The 13,357-nt window shown below is 47.4% G+C and overlaps 1 protein-coding gene across 1 annotated transcript; it reads right to left on the bottom strand.

The window, feature by feature from the left end:
- Positions 1 to 688: 688 nt before the first annotated feature.
- Positions 689 to 3,350, bottom strand: LOC139435814 (uncharacterized). The gene is made up of 3 exons (XM_071206760.1): positions 2,245 to 3,350; positions 1,523 to 2,163; positions 689 to 1,436 (listed from the first exon to the last, which is right to left on the bottom strand). Exons 1-3 carry the CDS (start codon positions 3,149 to 3,151, stop codon positions 738 to 740), a joined length of 2,247 nt encoding a protein of 748 aa, XP_071062861.1. The 5' UTR covers positions 3,152 to 3,350; the 3' UTR covers positions 689 to 737.
- Between the last annotated feature and the right edge of the window lie 10,007 nt (positions 3,351 to 13,357).

Here is a 13,357-nt window from a genome sequence, read left to right on the forward strand (position 1 = left end):
CCCATAGTCGGCCTTCCTCACAGCAGCAGCACCCAACCTCCATGGAGGATGTTTCTCGTGCCCCTGGCTACACTTAAAGGGGGTCTACTTTGCGGTGCTTTACCGTCCGCCCATCAGCACCCATAGTCGGCCTTCCTCACAGCAGCAGCACCCAACCTCCATGGAGGATTTTGCTCGTGCCCCTGGCTACACTTAAAGGGGGTCTACTTTGCGGTGCTTTGCCGTCCGCCCATCGGCACCCATAGTCGGCCTTCTTCACAGCAGCAGCACCCAACCTCCATGGAGGATTTTGCTCGTGCCCCTGGCTACACTTAAAGGGGGTCTACTTTGCGGTGCTTTGCCGTCCGCCCATCGGCACCCATAGTCGGCCTTCTTCACAGCAGCAGCACCCAACCTCCATGGAGGATTTTGCTCGTGCCCCTGGCTACACTTAAAGGGGGTCTACTTTGCGGTGCTTTGCCGTCCGCCCATCGGCACCCATAGTCGGCCTTCTTCACAGCACCACCTGCCCTGCTGGAGGTTCACACTTTAACTTTTTTTACCCTCTTCTACCTTACAAATCATCCCACACTTGAGCACTCCTCACTCGGACTAAACACCTACATGCTACCACCAGAACCAGAATATCGTGCCCCTGGGGATCTTAAAAGAAGAAAACCCATAGTGGGATTAAAAACAGAACACTTAGTAATTTTAACAAACTTTATTTACAGTAATATTGACAGTAATAAATAAATTCAAACAGGATATAACGTATTTACAAGGGGACTGATTACAACAACACACTGCATATTTACAAGTTGATCACTGGCAACAGTGGGTGAAGTTGGGGCAGAGTATGGCACCCTCTCTTCACCCATGTCTGAGGGGTTGTGTTCGGCCAGTGACTGGTCCCTCTTCGGGACATGTCTTGGTAGGGAGTCTTGGTAGGGAGCCGGGCTGTGCTCCTCTCCAGAGTTGTCACTGTCGATGTCAATACCCGCAAAAGTGTCTTCATTTCCCGCTGCTGCTGCTGCTGTCGATGCCGCCGCCGCTGCTTGAAGTGACTGTGTGAAGAGCAACCGAATGTCCGCAGCCTCCTTCAAAGAAGGATTATTCGCGTAAAATTTGTCCGCAGTTGCAGTGTTGTGACACATGAAATCACTCACTCTTTGGCGGTTGCCTTTGTCTTGAAACCTCTTCGCATTATCGGCGTGGACTGTGCGGAGGTCGGTGAAGTTAATGGGACTGCGGAGCCCCACATCAGCCCATGCCAACCTCAGGGAGTAGGCAAGCTTCCTGAACGGGTTCTTCCCCTCTGTGTACAGAAAGTAACGGCTCTGGGTGCAGGTCAGCGTACCCTTAATTTCCAGCCACCTCTTCATCCATCCAAATTCTTCTACGGTGAGGTACAGCTGCGCCTCCCCGAACGCGTTGGCCGTCTTGTGGTTACTTACCTGTTATGACAGAGATAGAGAGTGTCAATACAATGTCAATCATGCATATAACTGCCAGAATAAATACATTGATTAATAGCACTCACATGAACCAGGTAGCCGAAGGCAGTGCCAGTTGTATCCGCCTTTCGGACCTCGGCGTTGGTCATGTTGGAGTAGACCCCCGGACGGTGGCCATAAATGCAGCTCCAATGAAGAGTCATATACCCATAGAGCAGTGTCCGGGTCGCGGTAGTCGGATTGCTGGCCATCACATCCAGGAGCTGAGGGATGCGAGTGGTGGTCGAAGTCAAGCATGTCATTAGGTCGTTGTGGCTCGGCAGACCTTCCATCTTGTCACGCTTCACTTGCATCTGGTGGATAAGTACTTTTCTCTTCAGGGACTTCAGGATGGCAACTACTTCCCGTTTGATTAAAATCATGTCCGTTTGGCTGAGCCTGCTCCCCTTGCACGGTGTGTCGGCCATGTACTTGAGAAAGTGTGATATATTCTTGATGTAGAAGTCGGAGGTCGTGACCTGAAGGCTTGACTTCATCAGGCTCCGGGACCACCCGCGTATCCTCTTGAGATCCCTCAAAAAGAGCCAGTCAGACAGGCGATTGAAACCGTGTGCCATGAAACTGAGGAACGACTTCACTCTGCTTAGTTTGGAGACTGTGTTTTCCTGGAGCCTCACTGGTGGGTCGATACCTGCATAATGCTCCCGGTATCCTTGCAGATACTCCTCTGTGAAATATAAACAGTACTTTAATGACAACACATGATGTGTTACAGAAACTGCATGTGTCACATAGCCAAAACACTTACCCATGATCCGTGGGAATGTTATGTCCCGCATTATATTTCCCCGGCCCCTGCCCCGGAACCAGGGGGAATTTATGGGAGGGGAGGTTGACGAGGCCTCGGTATGGATGGATGCAGGCTCTGAGGAGCTGGGTGAATGGGTGTGAGAGCCAGTGGGGGACTTGCTGCAGGCGGGAATGGGAGACGTGCTGCAGGCGGGAATGGGAGACGTGCTGCAGGCAGGAATGGGAGACTTGCTGCAGGAGGGACCTTTCGACTTGGACAGCCTCGTTGGTGTCGACTCTGGTCGGGGTCGTTTCTTCAGAATGACCCGCTCTCGTTCCTCCCCATCGAACGCGGGCATGTCCCCGGCCCGCTGATGCATCCTCTGTCGCTTGTCCTTTATCCTCTGCTGCAACTTGCAGCGCAGGGATTTCACCTCAGCAGCATATATGTCCCGCTGAGCCCTCACTGCGTTAGCCTCCAGCCTCCATTCTTTGCAGTCCGGGTTGTCACATTCATTCACCGGGGACAAGGGTGGAGGTTGTGACAGTATATCGTCGTCTGCCACCGTGTCAACAGCCCAAGCGGTAATCATTTCTATTGTGGGGTTTGTCATTCGGAGTTCATAAAGCTCCTTCTTGGCCACTGTCATTTTCATTTGATTTTGAACCACATGTAGTTCCTCCCGGGCCAGCTCAACATGGTCTCTGGCCAAGTGGCGATCCAGCCTTGTGCCGTGGTACTCGCATCCCAGAATGGTACAGGGATGGAGCCTAATGTTGGTCCGTCCGTTGGCCAACAACAGCAGAATTTTTCTTTCATCCAAGTTACGCACACCATGGTTCCTCTGTAGGTGCTTGCTCAGGGCACGGTAGGAGCTATTGCAGATCGGACAACGGACCGCCATCCGACCTGTATTCTTGAGCATTTCGGTACCGGAAAATGTCACCAGAATCGTGGGTAAAAAAGAAGGAAGCGTGAAAAGACTCACGAAAGACGCACTCAGCTTATTTTCAAATCTGTGTTTGTTTTCATTTGCATCATGGTGCGGTGTCCCATTTAGGCACTCGTTAGGCGGGCAGAGATCCCTGTAATCTCCCCTCACGTTCCTCCAGAGTCTGATTCTCCCAAAGGATACCCGACAGTTTCGGGTACGACCCAGAGGGCGCACGGTGGACGGCCAGGGCGAGGCCGCCACACCGCGCTGGAGTCAGGGTCCCGGTGAGGCGCAGGACGGAGCACCCGGCAGTAGCCTCGAGCAGACCCCCGCGCGGTTCCCTCATCCCTCAGAAGAGGTGGAGAGGCGGAGGGGTGGGTCTTTTCATCTGCTGGCGGGTTGCCGGGATAACAGTATCCTCCGGGGAGGCATTGAACCCTTCTCAACTGCCCCCCGGAGGAGGCAGGGGAGTCAGGTACCCAGAGGGTGGACGGCCAGGGCGAGGCCGCCACAACCAGAGAACCAGAAAAAAGGGGTGAAATGGGAAAAAAGTACCCCAAAATAGTGTTCCATAAGGCGGGTAGAGTCCCCTGACAACTCCCCATACCTTTCTCCAGGGTGGGAACAAGTTTAAGTCAACTTTTGGAAGAACCAGAGAAAAGGGTGAAAATGGATAAATTGTATCCGAAAATAGTGTTCCAAAAGGCAGGTAGAGTCCCCTGACAACTCCCCATACCTTTCTCCAGGGTGGGAACAAGTTTAAGTCAACTTTTGGAAGAACCAGAGAAAAGGGTGAAAATGGATAAATTGTATCCGAAAATAGTGTTCCAAAAGGCAGGTAGAGTCCCCTGACAACTCCCCATACCTTTCTCCAGGGTGGGAACAAGTTTAAGTCAACTTTTGGAAGAACCAGAGAAAAGGGTGAAAATGGATAAATTGTATCCGAAAATAGTGTTCCAAAAGGCAGGTAGAGTCCCCTGACAACTCCCCATACCTTTATCCAGGGTGGGAAAAAGTTAAAGTCAACTTTTGGAAGAACCAGAGAAAAGGGTGAAAATGGATAAATTGTATCCGAAAATAGTGTTCCAAAAGGCAGGTAGAGTCCCCTGACAACTCCCCCTACCTTTCTCCAGAGTCGGAAAAAGTATAAGTTAACTTTTTGGAAGAACCATAAAAAGGGGTGAAAATGGATAAAATGTATCCCAAAATAGTGCCTCTTGAGGCGGGTAGAGTCCCCTGACAACTCCCCTTGCATTCCTCCAGACACCAGTTTGAAAACTTAAAGTTTTGTGAGAACCATGATTGGGGGTCCTCCAGGCAACAATTTCATCCGATCCAAAGTGCTCATGAGGCGGATACATTCCTCCATGATTTCCCCATCATGTGAAAATAGCTCGTTTTTTTCTAAGTGCTCTCAAAAACCGTGTTTCCGATTTCGTGCAGATGGTAGCTTGGAAAAGATGAATGAAAATTTTGGACGGAGGAGGGGAGCTCTCGTTTCCCCTCTCCGTTGTAAATTGCAACGGGGGAGTGCAAAAGTCTCCGGGGCTTCGTTCCGAAGCGCCGAAGACTTGACCCCCTCCCCCGTTGGCACTTAGCCGTTTTTCAAGAATTTTCAAAAACTTCATTTTTGATTATTTTAACATATAATTGACCGTTTTCTTTACTTTTTTTTGCTTTCCACGGGTGGAGGCGCATGGCAGGCCGCATATGAGCTTCCAAATTCGGCCTGGAACGTCCGGGAATTATGGGTTAAGCTCCATATACTGACGACTCCCATTAAAAGTGATTGAAATGTACAGGAATCTGTCCATTTCAATCACATTTGACGACGCATGCAGGGTGACCCTGGCTACACTTAAAGGGGGTATACTTTGCGGTGCTTTACCGTCCGCCCATCAGCACCCATAGTCGGCCTTATTCACAGCAGCAACACCCAACCTCCATGGAGGATGTTTCTCGTGCCCCTGGCTACACTTAAAGGGGGTATACTTTGCGGTGCTTTACCGTCCGCCCATCAGCACCCATAGTCGGCCTTATTCACAGCAGCAACACCCAACCTCCATGGAGGATTTTGCTCGTGCCCCTGGCTACACTTAAAGGGGGTATACTTTGCGGTGCTTTACCGTCCGCCCATCAGCACCCATAGTCGGCCTTCTTCACAGCAGCAGCACCCAACCTCCATGGAGGATGTTTCTCGTGCCCCTGGCTACACTTAAAGGGGGTATACTTTGCGGTGCTTTACCGTCCGCCCATCAGCACCCATAGTCGGCCTTATTCACAGCAGCAACACCCAACCTCCATGGAGGATGTTTCTCGTGCCCCTGGCTACACTTAAAGGGGGTATACTTTGCGGTGCTTTACCGTCCGCCCATCAGCACCCATAGTCGGCCTTATTCACAGCAGCAACACCCAACCTCCAGTGGAGGATGTTATCATGCCCCTGGCAACACTGGTAAACACTGGTAACATATGTCTAGCCGCTGACAGGAACTTGACATCGGAACTTGACATCGCATTTCCATTGAGCGGACTCCCGTACATGGGAAGGGCAAGTCCCACGGTACCTCCGTTCATAAGGCTGACATTTGCCTTACACTTAAAGGGGGTCTACTTTGCGGTGCTTTACCGTCCGCCCATCGGCACCCATAGTCGGCCTTATTCACAGCAGCAACACCCAACCTCCAGTGGAGGATGTTATCATGCCCCTGGCAACACTGGTAAACACTGGTAACATATGTCTAGCCGCTGACAGGAACTTGACATCGGAACTTGACATCGCATTTCCATTGAGCGGACTCCCGTACATGGGAAGGGCAAGTCCCACGGTACCTCCGTTCATAAGGCTGACATTTGCCTTACATACCCGGCGACAGCGGCGAACCAGAGCATGTGCTGATGGTACGATAACTTCCTGCTCGAGCTCCGGGAACAATGGAGGCTGGTATCCATGGACACATTGGAAAGAAGAGATTCCGGTGGCTGATGTGGGTAAGGTGTTGTGTGCATACTCAACCCAAATCAGATGTTTGCTCCAGGTGGTAGGTTTCTGGGACACCAGGCATCTCAAACAGGTCTCCATGTCTTGGTTCATCCTCTCCGCTTGGCCGTTTGACTGGGGATGGTATCCGGACGTCAGACTCACAGTGGCTTGGATCAGGCGACAAAACTCCCTCCAGAAACGTGAAACGAATTGTGGGCCTCGGTCTGAAACGACATCGTTTGGGAAACCATGGATACGGAAAACATGGGACAACATGGCCTGTGCTGTTTCTCTGGCCGTAGGCAATTTGGACATGGGGATGAGGTGTACCATCTTGGAAAAACGATCAATGACTGTGAGTACTGTGGTGTAACCTGCCGAAGGTGGAAATCCTGTCACAAAGTCCAACGCAATGTGCGACCATGGTTTTTTGGGAATGGGCAGAGGTCGGAGAAGACCTGCCACAGCTTGACGAGACGTCTTGTTCCTAGCACACACAGGACATGCTGCCACATATTCTGCCACATCTTTCCCCATAGCAGGCCACCAGAATCTGTGTTTCACCATAAAGAGGGTCCTCTTGGTTCCAGGATGGCAGGAAAGAACAGATGTATGGGCCCAATGAATCACCTTAGAACGAAGTGTCCCTGGAACAAACAGGCGATTCTGAGGACACCCTTTAGGAACAGGATTCCCGCTGTTAGCCTGTTTGACCTTGGCTTCAATGGGCCAGGTCACACTCCCTATCACTCGGTCTGGCCGCAGAATGGGGTCTGGACTCTTGGGGGATGGCTCAGGATCATACATTCTGGAGAGTGCATCAGGCTTTCCATTCTGTGAACCAGGTCGATATGACAGAGTGAACCTAAATCTATTAAAGAACAAAGCCCATCTGGCCTGCCTAGAGTTCAAGCGTTTGACCTTCCTGATGTATTGCAGGTTTTTGTGATCCGTCCAGACCAGGAAATCCTGCTCCGCTCCCTCCAACCAGTGCCGCCACTCCTCCAAAGCAATCTTCACTGCCAACAGTTCCCGATTTCCCACGTCGTAATTCCTCTCGGCAGAAGATAGCTTACGGGAGAGATAAGCACACGGATGAAGTTTGTTGTCCCCCGCTGATATCTGGGACAGTATAGCTCCAACGCCGTCGTTGGAGGCGTCCACTTCCACCACAAACTGTCGGTGGCGATCAGGTACAGTCAGGATGGGAGCTGTGGTGAACCTCCTCTTCAGTTCCAGGAAAGATTTCTCTGCCTGTGAATTCCACACAAACTGAACATGGGGAGAGGTAAGAGCATGGAGAGGAGAGGCAATAGCACTGAAATTGCGTATGAAACGTCTGTAAAAGTTAGCAAACCCCAAAAATTGCTGAACTTTCTTTCTATTGTCTGGTGTTGGCCAATTAGCCACGTCACTGACCTTAGCTGGGTCCATTTCCACTTTGTTAGGGGAAATCACAAAGCCCAAAAATGACACTGAGTTGACATGAAACTCACATTTTTCGGCCTTCACAAACAAATGGTTAGCCAGGAGTCTCTGAAGAACAAGGTGAACATGGTTAACATGAGTCTTCTCATCCGGAGAAAAGATGAGAATATCATCGAGATACACAAAACAGAAAACATTCAGGAAATCTCTTAACACATCATTAATGAGGGCTTGGAAAACAGCAGGTGCATTACAAAGTCCAAAAGGCATCACCAAATATTCGTAATTTCCCGTGGGTGTATTGAAACCTGTTTTCCACTCATCGCCCTCCCGGATGTGCACAAGGTGATAAACATTCCTTAAGTCAAGCTTGGTGAATATCTTGGCTCCCTGTAACAGTTCGAATGCCGTAGAGATGAGTGGAAGGGGATATCTGTTCTTAACTATGATCTGATTTAGCGGACTGTAGTCAATACAGGGCCTCAATGTCCCGTCCTTTTTCCCCACGAAAAAGAAACCTGCCGCTGCTGGGGATGAAGATGTCCGAATCAAACCAGCTTTGAGTGAAGAATCAATATATTCCTTCATGGCCTCCCTTTCTGGCCCAGAAAGTGAGTACAACCGTCCCTTGGGAATAGTAGAGCCTGACAGAAGGTATATGGGGCAATCGTACGGTCTATGGGGTGGCAAAGAAGTAGCTCGTGTTTTATTAAACACCTCTAAATAACACGCCGGAATTTTAGCCAAATCAGGAAAGTCAGAAGGCTTAGAAAAAGTGTCAGTGTTATTGACTGACCCCTGCTTAGAGTTACTAGATCTATGCAATGTACTCAACCCTGTTTTACTGGTTAAACATGAACGAGAGCACTCAACTCCCCACCCTTTAACCTTTCCTGTCTGCCAGTCAATGTGAGGGTTGTTTTTAACAAGCCAGGGGTACCCCAAAATGATAGGATGTTGAGCAGAGTTAAATAAATGAAAACTTATTTGCTCGCGATGTTCCTGATCTATGACTAATACCATGGGCTCCGTGCGATGAGTAATAGTACATAAAAGGCGGCCGTCCAAAGCACTAGCCTCTAAGGGTTGATCTAAAAGAACGACCTTTAAGTTTAAACTCTTAGCCAACCCCCAGTCTAACAAACTCTCATCAGCCCCAGAATCGACTAATGCATCCTGAGTCAGAGTATTATCACCAAGTTTGATTTGTACCTGCATTAATTTTCTGACTGGAGAGTCGAAGGAAGTCACTCGGCTCACCAGCATCCTCCTTCCCGCTGATGAGCCCGATCTTTTACCGAACAGGCTGCCGAAACATGACCCTGCTGGCCGCAGTAGAAGCATCGCCGTTCCCGTAGACGGCGCTGACGCTCCTCCGGAGTGAGTCTGGCTCTACCGAGCGGCATCGGTTCCTCCGCTGCGATAGGGGGCGCTGGTCGCTCTGGAGATGAAGACTGGGAATTCCTCTGCCAAGCGTAGTCTTCCCTCGGTAAATCCCGTCTGAAAAGTAGAGTGGATCCTGTATTCCTTCCTTTCTCCCGCTCTCTTTCAGCTAGACGTTGATCAACCCGGATAGCCATGGCGATGAGCGAGTCCACATCTTCAGGCAGCTGTAATGGAGCCAACTGATCCTTTATGGGATCCGATAATCCATGCAGGAAGGCATCAAAGAGAGCCGCTGAGTTCCACCCACTCTCCGCTGCCAAAGTACGGAACTCGATTGCGTAATCCATCACTCTCCTCTGCCGCTGCTTAATGTTCACCAGGGCTCTCGCTGCCTCTCTCCCGGGTGATGTCAGATCAAAAATCTTGCTCATGGTCTCCAAAAACAGTCTTACTGACTGACAAACAGGCGAGTTCCGGGACCACTCCGCTGTTGCCCAGGCTTCCGCTCTCCCCGTCAGATGAGAAACAATAAAAGCTATCTTAGCTTGATCGGTGGGAAATGCTGTGGGCTGGTGTTTGAAGTGGAGATCGCACTGCACCAGGAAAGGACGACAGTTTCCAGATTCTCCGGAGAATTTCTCTGGCGAAGCGAGGCGGATCGTAGGCGAATGTACGGGGACTTGAACGGGAATATCAGCAGACCCGACCCCCGCTGGACCGGAAAACTGTGCCGCAAGAACACCAGGATTTGCCACGAGATGAGTGAGTACTGTAAGGAAATATTTGTATGTATTCGTGCAAACTATCAAGATGCTTAAAAAGGGAAAATGATTTGTGTAGAAAACTGGGCTGGTTTTGGGCCTGCTAACATGTGGTTTTGTGAGGACAAAGGAAGAGGGGGAAGGTGTGGAGTTGACATAGTCATCTCAGATCCCTGTGATAAGGAAGCTGAGCCACTGGGATTGGGGACTTAAGATGTGGGGTGTTGATGATAATTTGGGCAGCCAATCACTGGTCTGGAAGGGAGGCGCAGATAACTCCTCCTTGGGTCAGCGAGGGATATAGACAGAAACCCCGCTGTGTTCGGTCTCTTTCTCCTCTGGCTGGCTGGCTGGCTGGCTGGCTGGCTGGCTGGCTGGCTGGCTCACGTGAGTATCAGGTAAATGTGGGATCCCACAGAACTGTATGTAATTTGTACTGTATTGATTGTACTTGATTGTATTGCATTGTATATTACCATTAAAGTGGATTATTGTTAAACGGTTACTTGTAGGTTCTGGGTTTCCTTCCTGTAAGATAACGGCTTGTAGGAACGCGAGGAGATTTAAGAAAGTGGACAAGTTGTCTTCCAAATCTCCTAACAGTACTTCCCGCATCTTCTCAGCCAGTAGGTTTATTTCCGTTGACACAGTAGCTTGAAGGTTGTCTTGACGGACATTCAAACCCTGGACCCCTTGGTTAATTGCTGACAGCTGTTCCTCATGCTGATGAAGGAGTCTACCCTGCACCTGCAGGGCCGTTTTTAGCGTTGTAGAATCGGCTGAGTCCATCTTGTTAGGTTGGTTCGTTCTGCTACGATGGACTTCGTTCTGCTACGATGAACTCAGATGCTCGATTCTGTTGCTTGGTAATACTCTGTATTGTATAGAAACCAAAGCTTTCAATTATTACTTCTAGGTTCTACTAGGACTCTCCATGGAATCACTAGGATCTACTAGGTACTGCAATATATATCTCTGGCAAACAGGCATGGATCTAATGATAACACAAGACGAACCAACACCAGACAAAGGGAGAGAAGGACTAAATATACACATAGGTAATGGGACACAGGTGGACACAATCAGGGGCGGGAACAACAATCCGTCTAGCAGGTGCCACACGGACAGGAAGTGCCGACACCTGGAGAGAGAGAGAGTATAATTATCATCACAAGCCCGATAGACAAAACACTAAAACACAACAGCTAACAGGATACTAGCACTAAACCCTGACAATCAGTGGGGCTATGTGAGATAATAGTATTGCAAGATTGTTGTTGACCCAGCCTCTTTAGAATATGTTGTTACCATTTCTTTACACAATTATTTAATGTTTCTATTGGACACCTTTTTTATTACTCTTAGTGTGGTTGTCTTATTCTTAAAGTAGGCTATACATACATGCATAAATACCAAAAATATGATAATTTCGGTGTGTATTTTTGTCCTACCCTTAATGTTAAAGGAAAGAAGGGAGGAACATGTTGACAATAATTTATATATCTGGCTACCTTTCTCATGTTTTTAAGGTTTCCCAAAACTAAAGAGAGGAGGAGGCAGTGGGAACTCGCCCTAAGAAGGGACGGTTTTGTTTCCTGTGACAGGACACTGCTCTGCAGTGAGCACTTCAGGAGTGAGGAATTTGACCGGACACATATGTTTATGTTTGCTCAGTCTAATAAACCCATAACATGGTTGTGAAAGAATACCAAAGCTGAGGCTGGACGATGATTGATTGTTGGTGTGCCATGTGTTCTTAATAATAATAATACATATAGGGAACAATTTAAACAGTGGATTTTGTGATATATCAGCCGGGATGAGACGAGACAAACCACAAATGGACTACAGAAGGACACAAAAGGACACATGGTACAGTTTATATTATTCTTGGTCTTTTTTCAATAACATATTTTAAAGGTTCTGGATTTGTTTACAAATCTAGAAACTAAATACAAAACTAGGATGATATGAAGATCTCATGTCAAAAATAATTGTGATAAATTAGACAGAACTGGCCTGTCTGTGAGCACATTTTATGTTGGTTTGGTTCTTCTGATAAAGGTGTGAATATCTAAATAATATACCAACATATGCTATTGTCATTAGTTGTGTCCCTGTTCTTAAAGCTAAGGCATTGCTAAATTAACAACTCTTGGCTTACAGAGTGGTAACATGAGACCGATTTTTATATATAAAATATAAATATATTTTAATTTTATAATTTATTTTAAATATTAACAATATAATAAAATAAATGGAAATATATACACGGCAAATATTTAATATAAATACCTTGTGTGTGTGTGTATAGCTATTGCTTTATCTGATTAATGTTATTTTCATATGAAAGTCCATGATTATAAGTATGCAGTATCATAACTACATCTTTGATGTTTCTAAAAAACCAAACCGTTTGAAAATTGGTTGAAAATTGAGCAAGCTATGGTTATTTAAATAGTAAACCATAATGTTATGAATGAGAGAACTCCCTGTAGCAAGATGGCGGCCAAGTGGCAACGTCGGTCTCCATTGGCCAGCAGCTGCGGGTGAGTCATCTAGTGTTTATATATATCTATGGTATAAAGCCCATCCGCTGTATGAGGCGTTTGTTTACTTTCCGACCTCAGACATGATGGAGTTCATAAGGGTAATTTACAAATAAAATACCCCATTATAACAATGGACTTTATCTTTATGTATTTATTATATATTACCCCCCTCAGGCTGATTTTGGAAAAGGACATCAACCCTTGTTTGGTGTTTTTCCCTTATTTATCTAAAACAAATGACATGATAAATTACTTGTGTTTATGTGTGTAAGACTTGTGTTTCTGATAAATTCAACCACCGACACCTGTCTGCTCTCACATTCTTCTATTCTGCAAATTTGGGGTGGGACACAATAAATAAAGCTTCGCCAGTTTGTTTGTTTTATTGCACAGTCAAGACATAACAATAACGGCATCATGCTGTTCCAGGTGTGTCGTATGCATGTACATTGAAGTTAAATAACAGTGTGAAATTTAAAATAAAGTGTAAGTAGTTTCAAAACAATGTAACAGTGGCAATATATATAGCAGCAGACACGCCTTAGTGCAAGTTAGGTGTCAGTATTAAAAAACAGTGGCAATATATATATATAATAACAATAGAAAATCGTTACCACTCTTATTATTGTGGTCTTTAATTTTTTATAGTCCTGCCTGAGTTTCTTTATTTTTACCCGGCATCCGTGTGCACTGTGCACGATTCCCAGCTCAAGTAGCGAACATCGCTCAAAACATTTGGAGTTGGGAACTGCTTTCTGTAGAAGCTGCTGCATCCCGTCCTTGGAGTAAATTGCCAGAAGCGCCGACACTTCCTCATCATTCCACCGCTCCGGTGCTGTAGTACGTGTGGTCATAACTGCTTTAAAGTACAAAAAAAACGACTCGCTCAGGTGTGGATGTGATTTTGTAGCGAGGAAAAAAATGGCTGCCTAACAAAACAAATTCAGAGTCTAACGGGGCGTGGTTTGCAATTCGCCCAGCCAATAGAAATAGAATAGAAATTGGCACTCTTTTGTCACCAGGTTCGTACCACCTCTCTAGCAGGGACTAAAAAGTACCAAAAGAGTTCCCGGCACTGAGTAGTCCC

Source organism: Pseudochaenichthys georgianus, chromosome 19 (genome assembly GCF_902827115.2).
Source record: "Pseudochaenichthys georgianus chromosome 19, fPseGeo1.2, whole genome shotgun sequence".
NCBI classification, from domain to species: domain Eukaryota; kingdom Metazoa; phylum Chordata; class Actinopteri; order Perciformes; family Channichthyidae; genus Pseudochaenichthys; species Pseudochaenichthys georgianus.

Excerpts from the sequence above, each read along its gene's own strand:
- LOC139435814 (XM_071206760.1), bottom strand. The coding sequence starts at position 3,151 with ATGCTCAAGAATACAGGTCGGATGGCGGTCCGTTGTCCGATCTGCAAT. Across the intron at positions 2,164-2,244 it reads AACATTCCCACGGATCATGG|AGGAGTATCTGCAAGGATAC; the intron begins GTAAGTGTTTTG and ends TATATTTCACAG. Across the intron at positions 1,437-1,522 it reads CCTTCGGCTACCTGGTTCAT|GTAAGTAACCACAAGACGGC; the intron begins GTGAGTGCTATT and ends CTGTCATAACAG.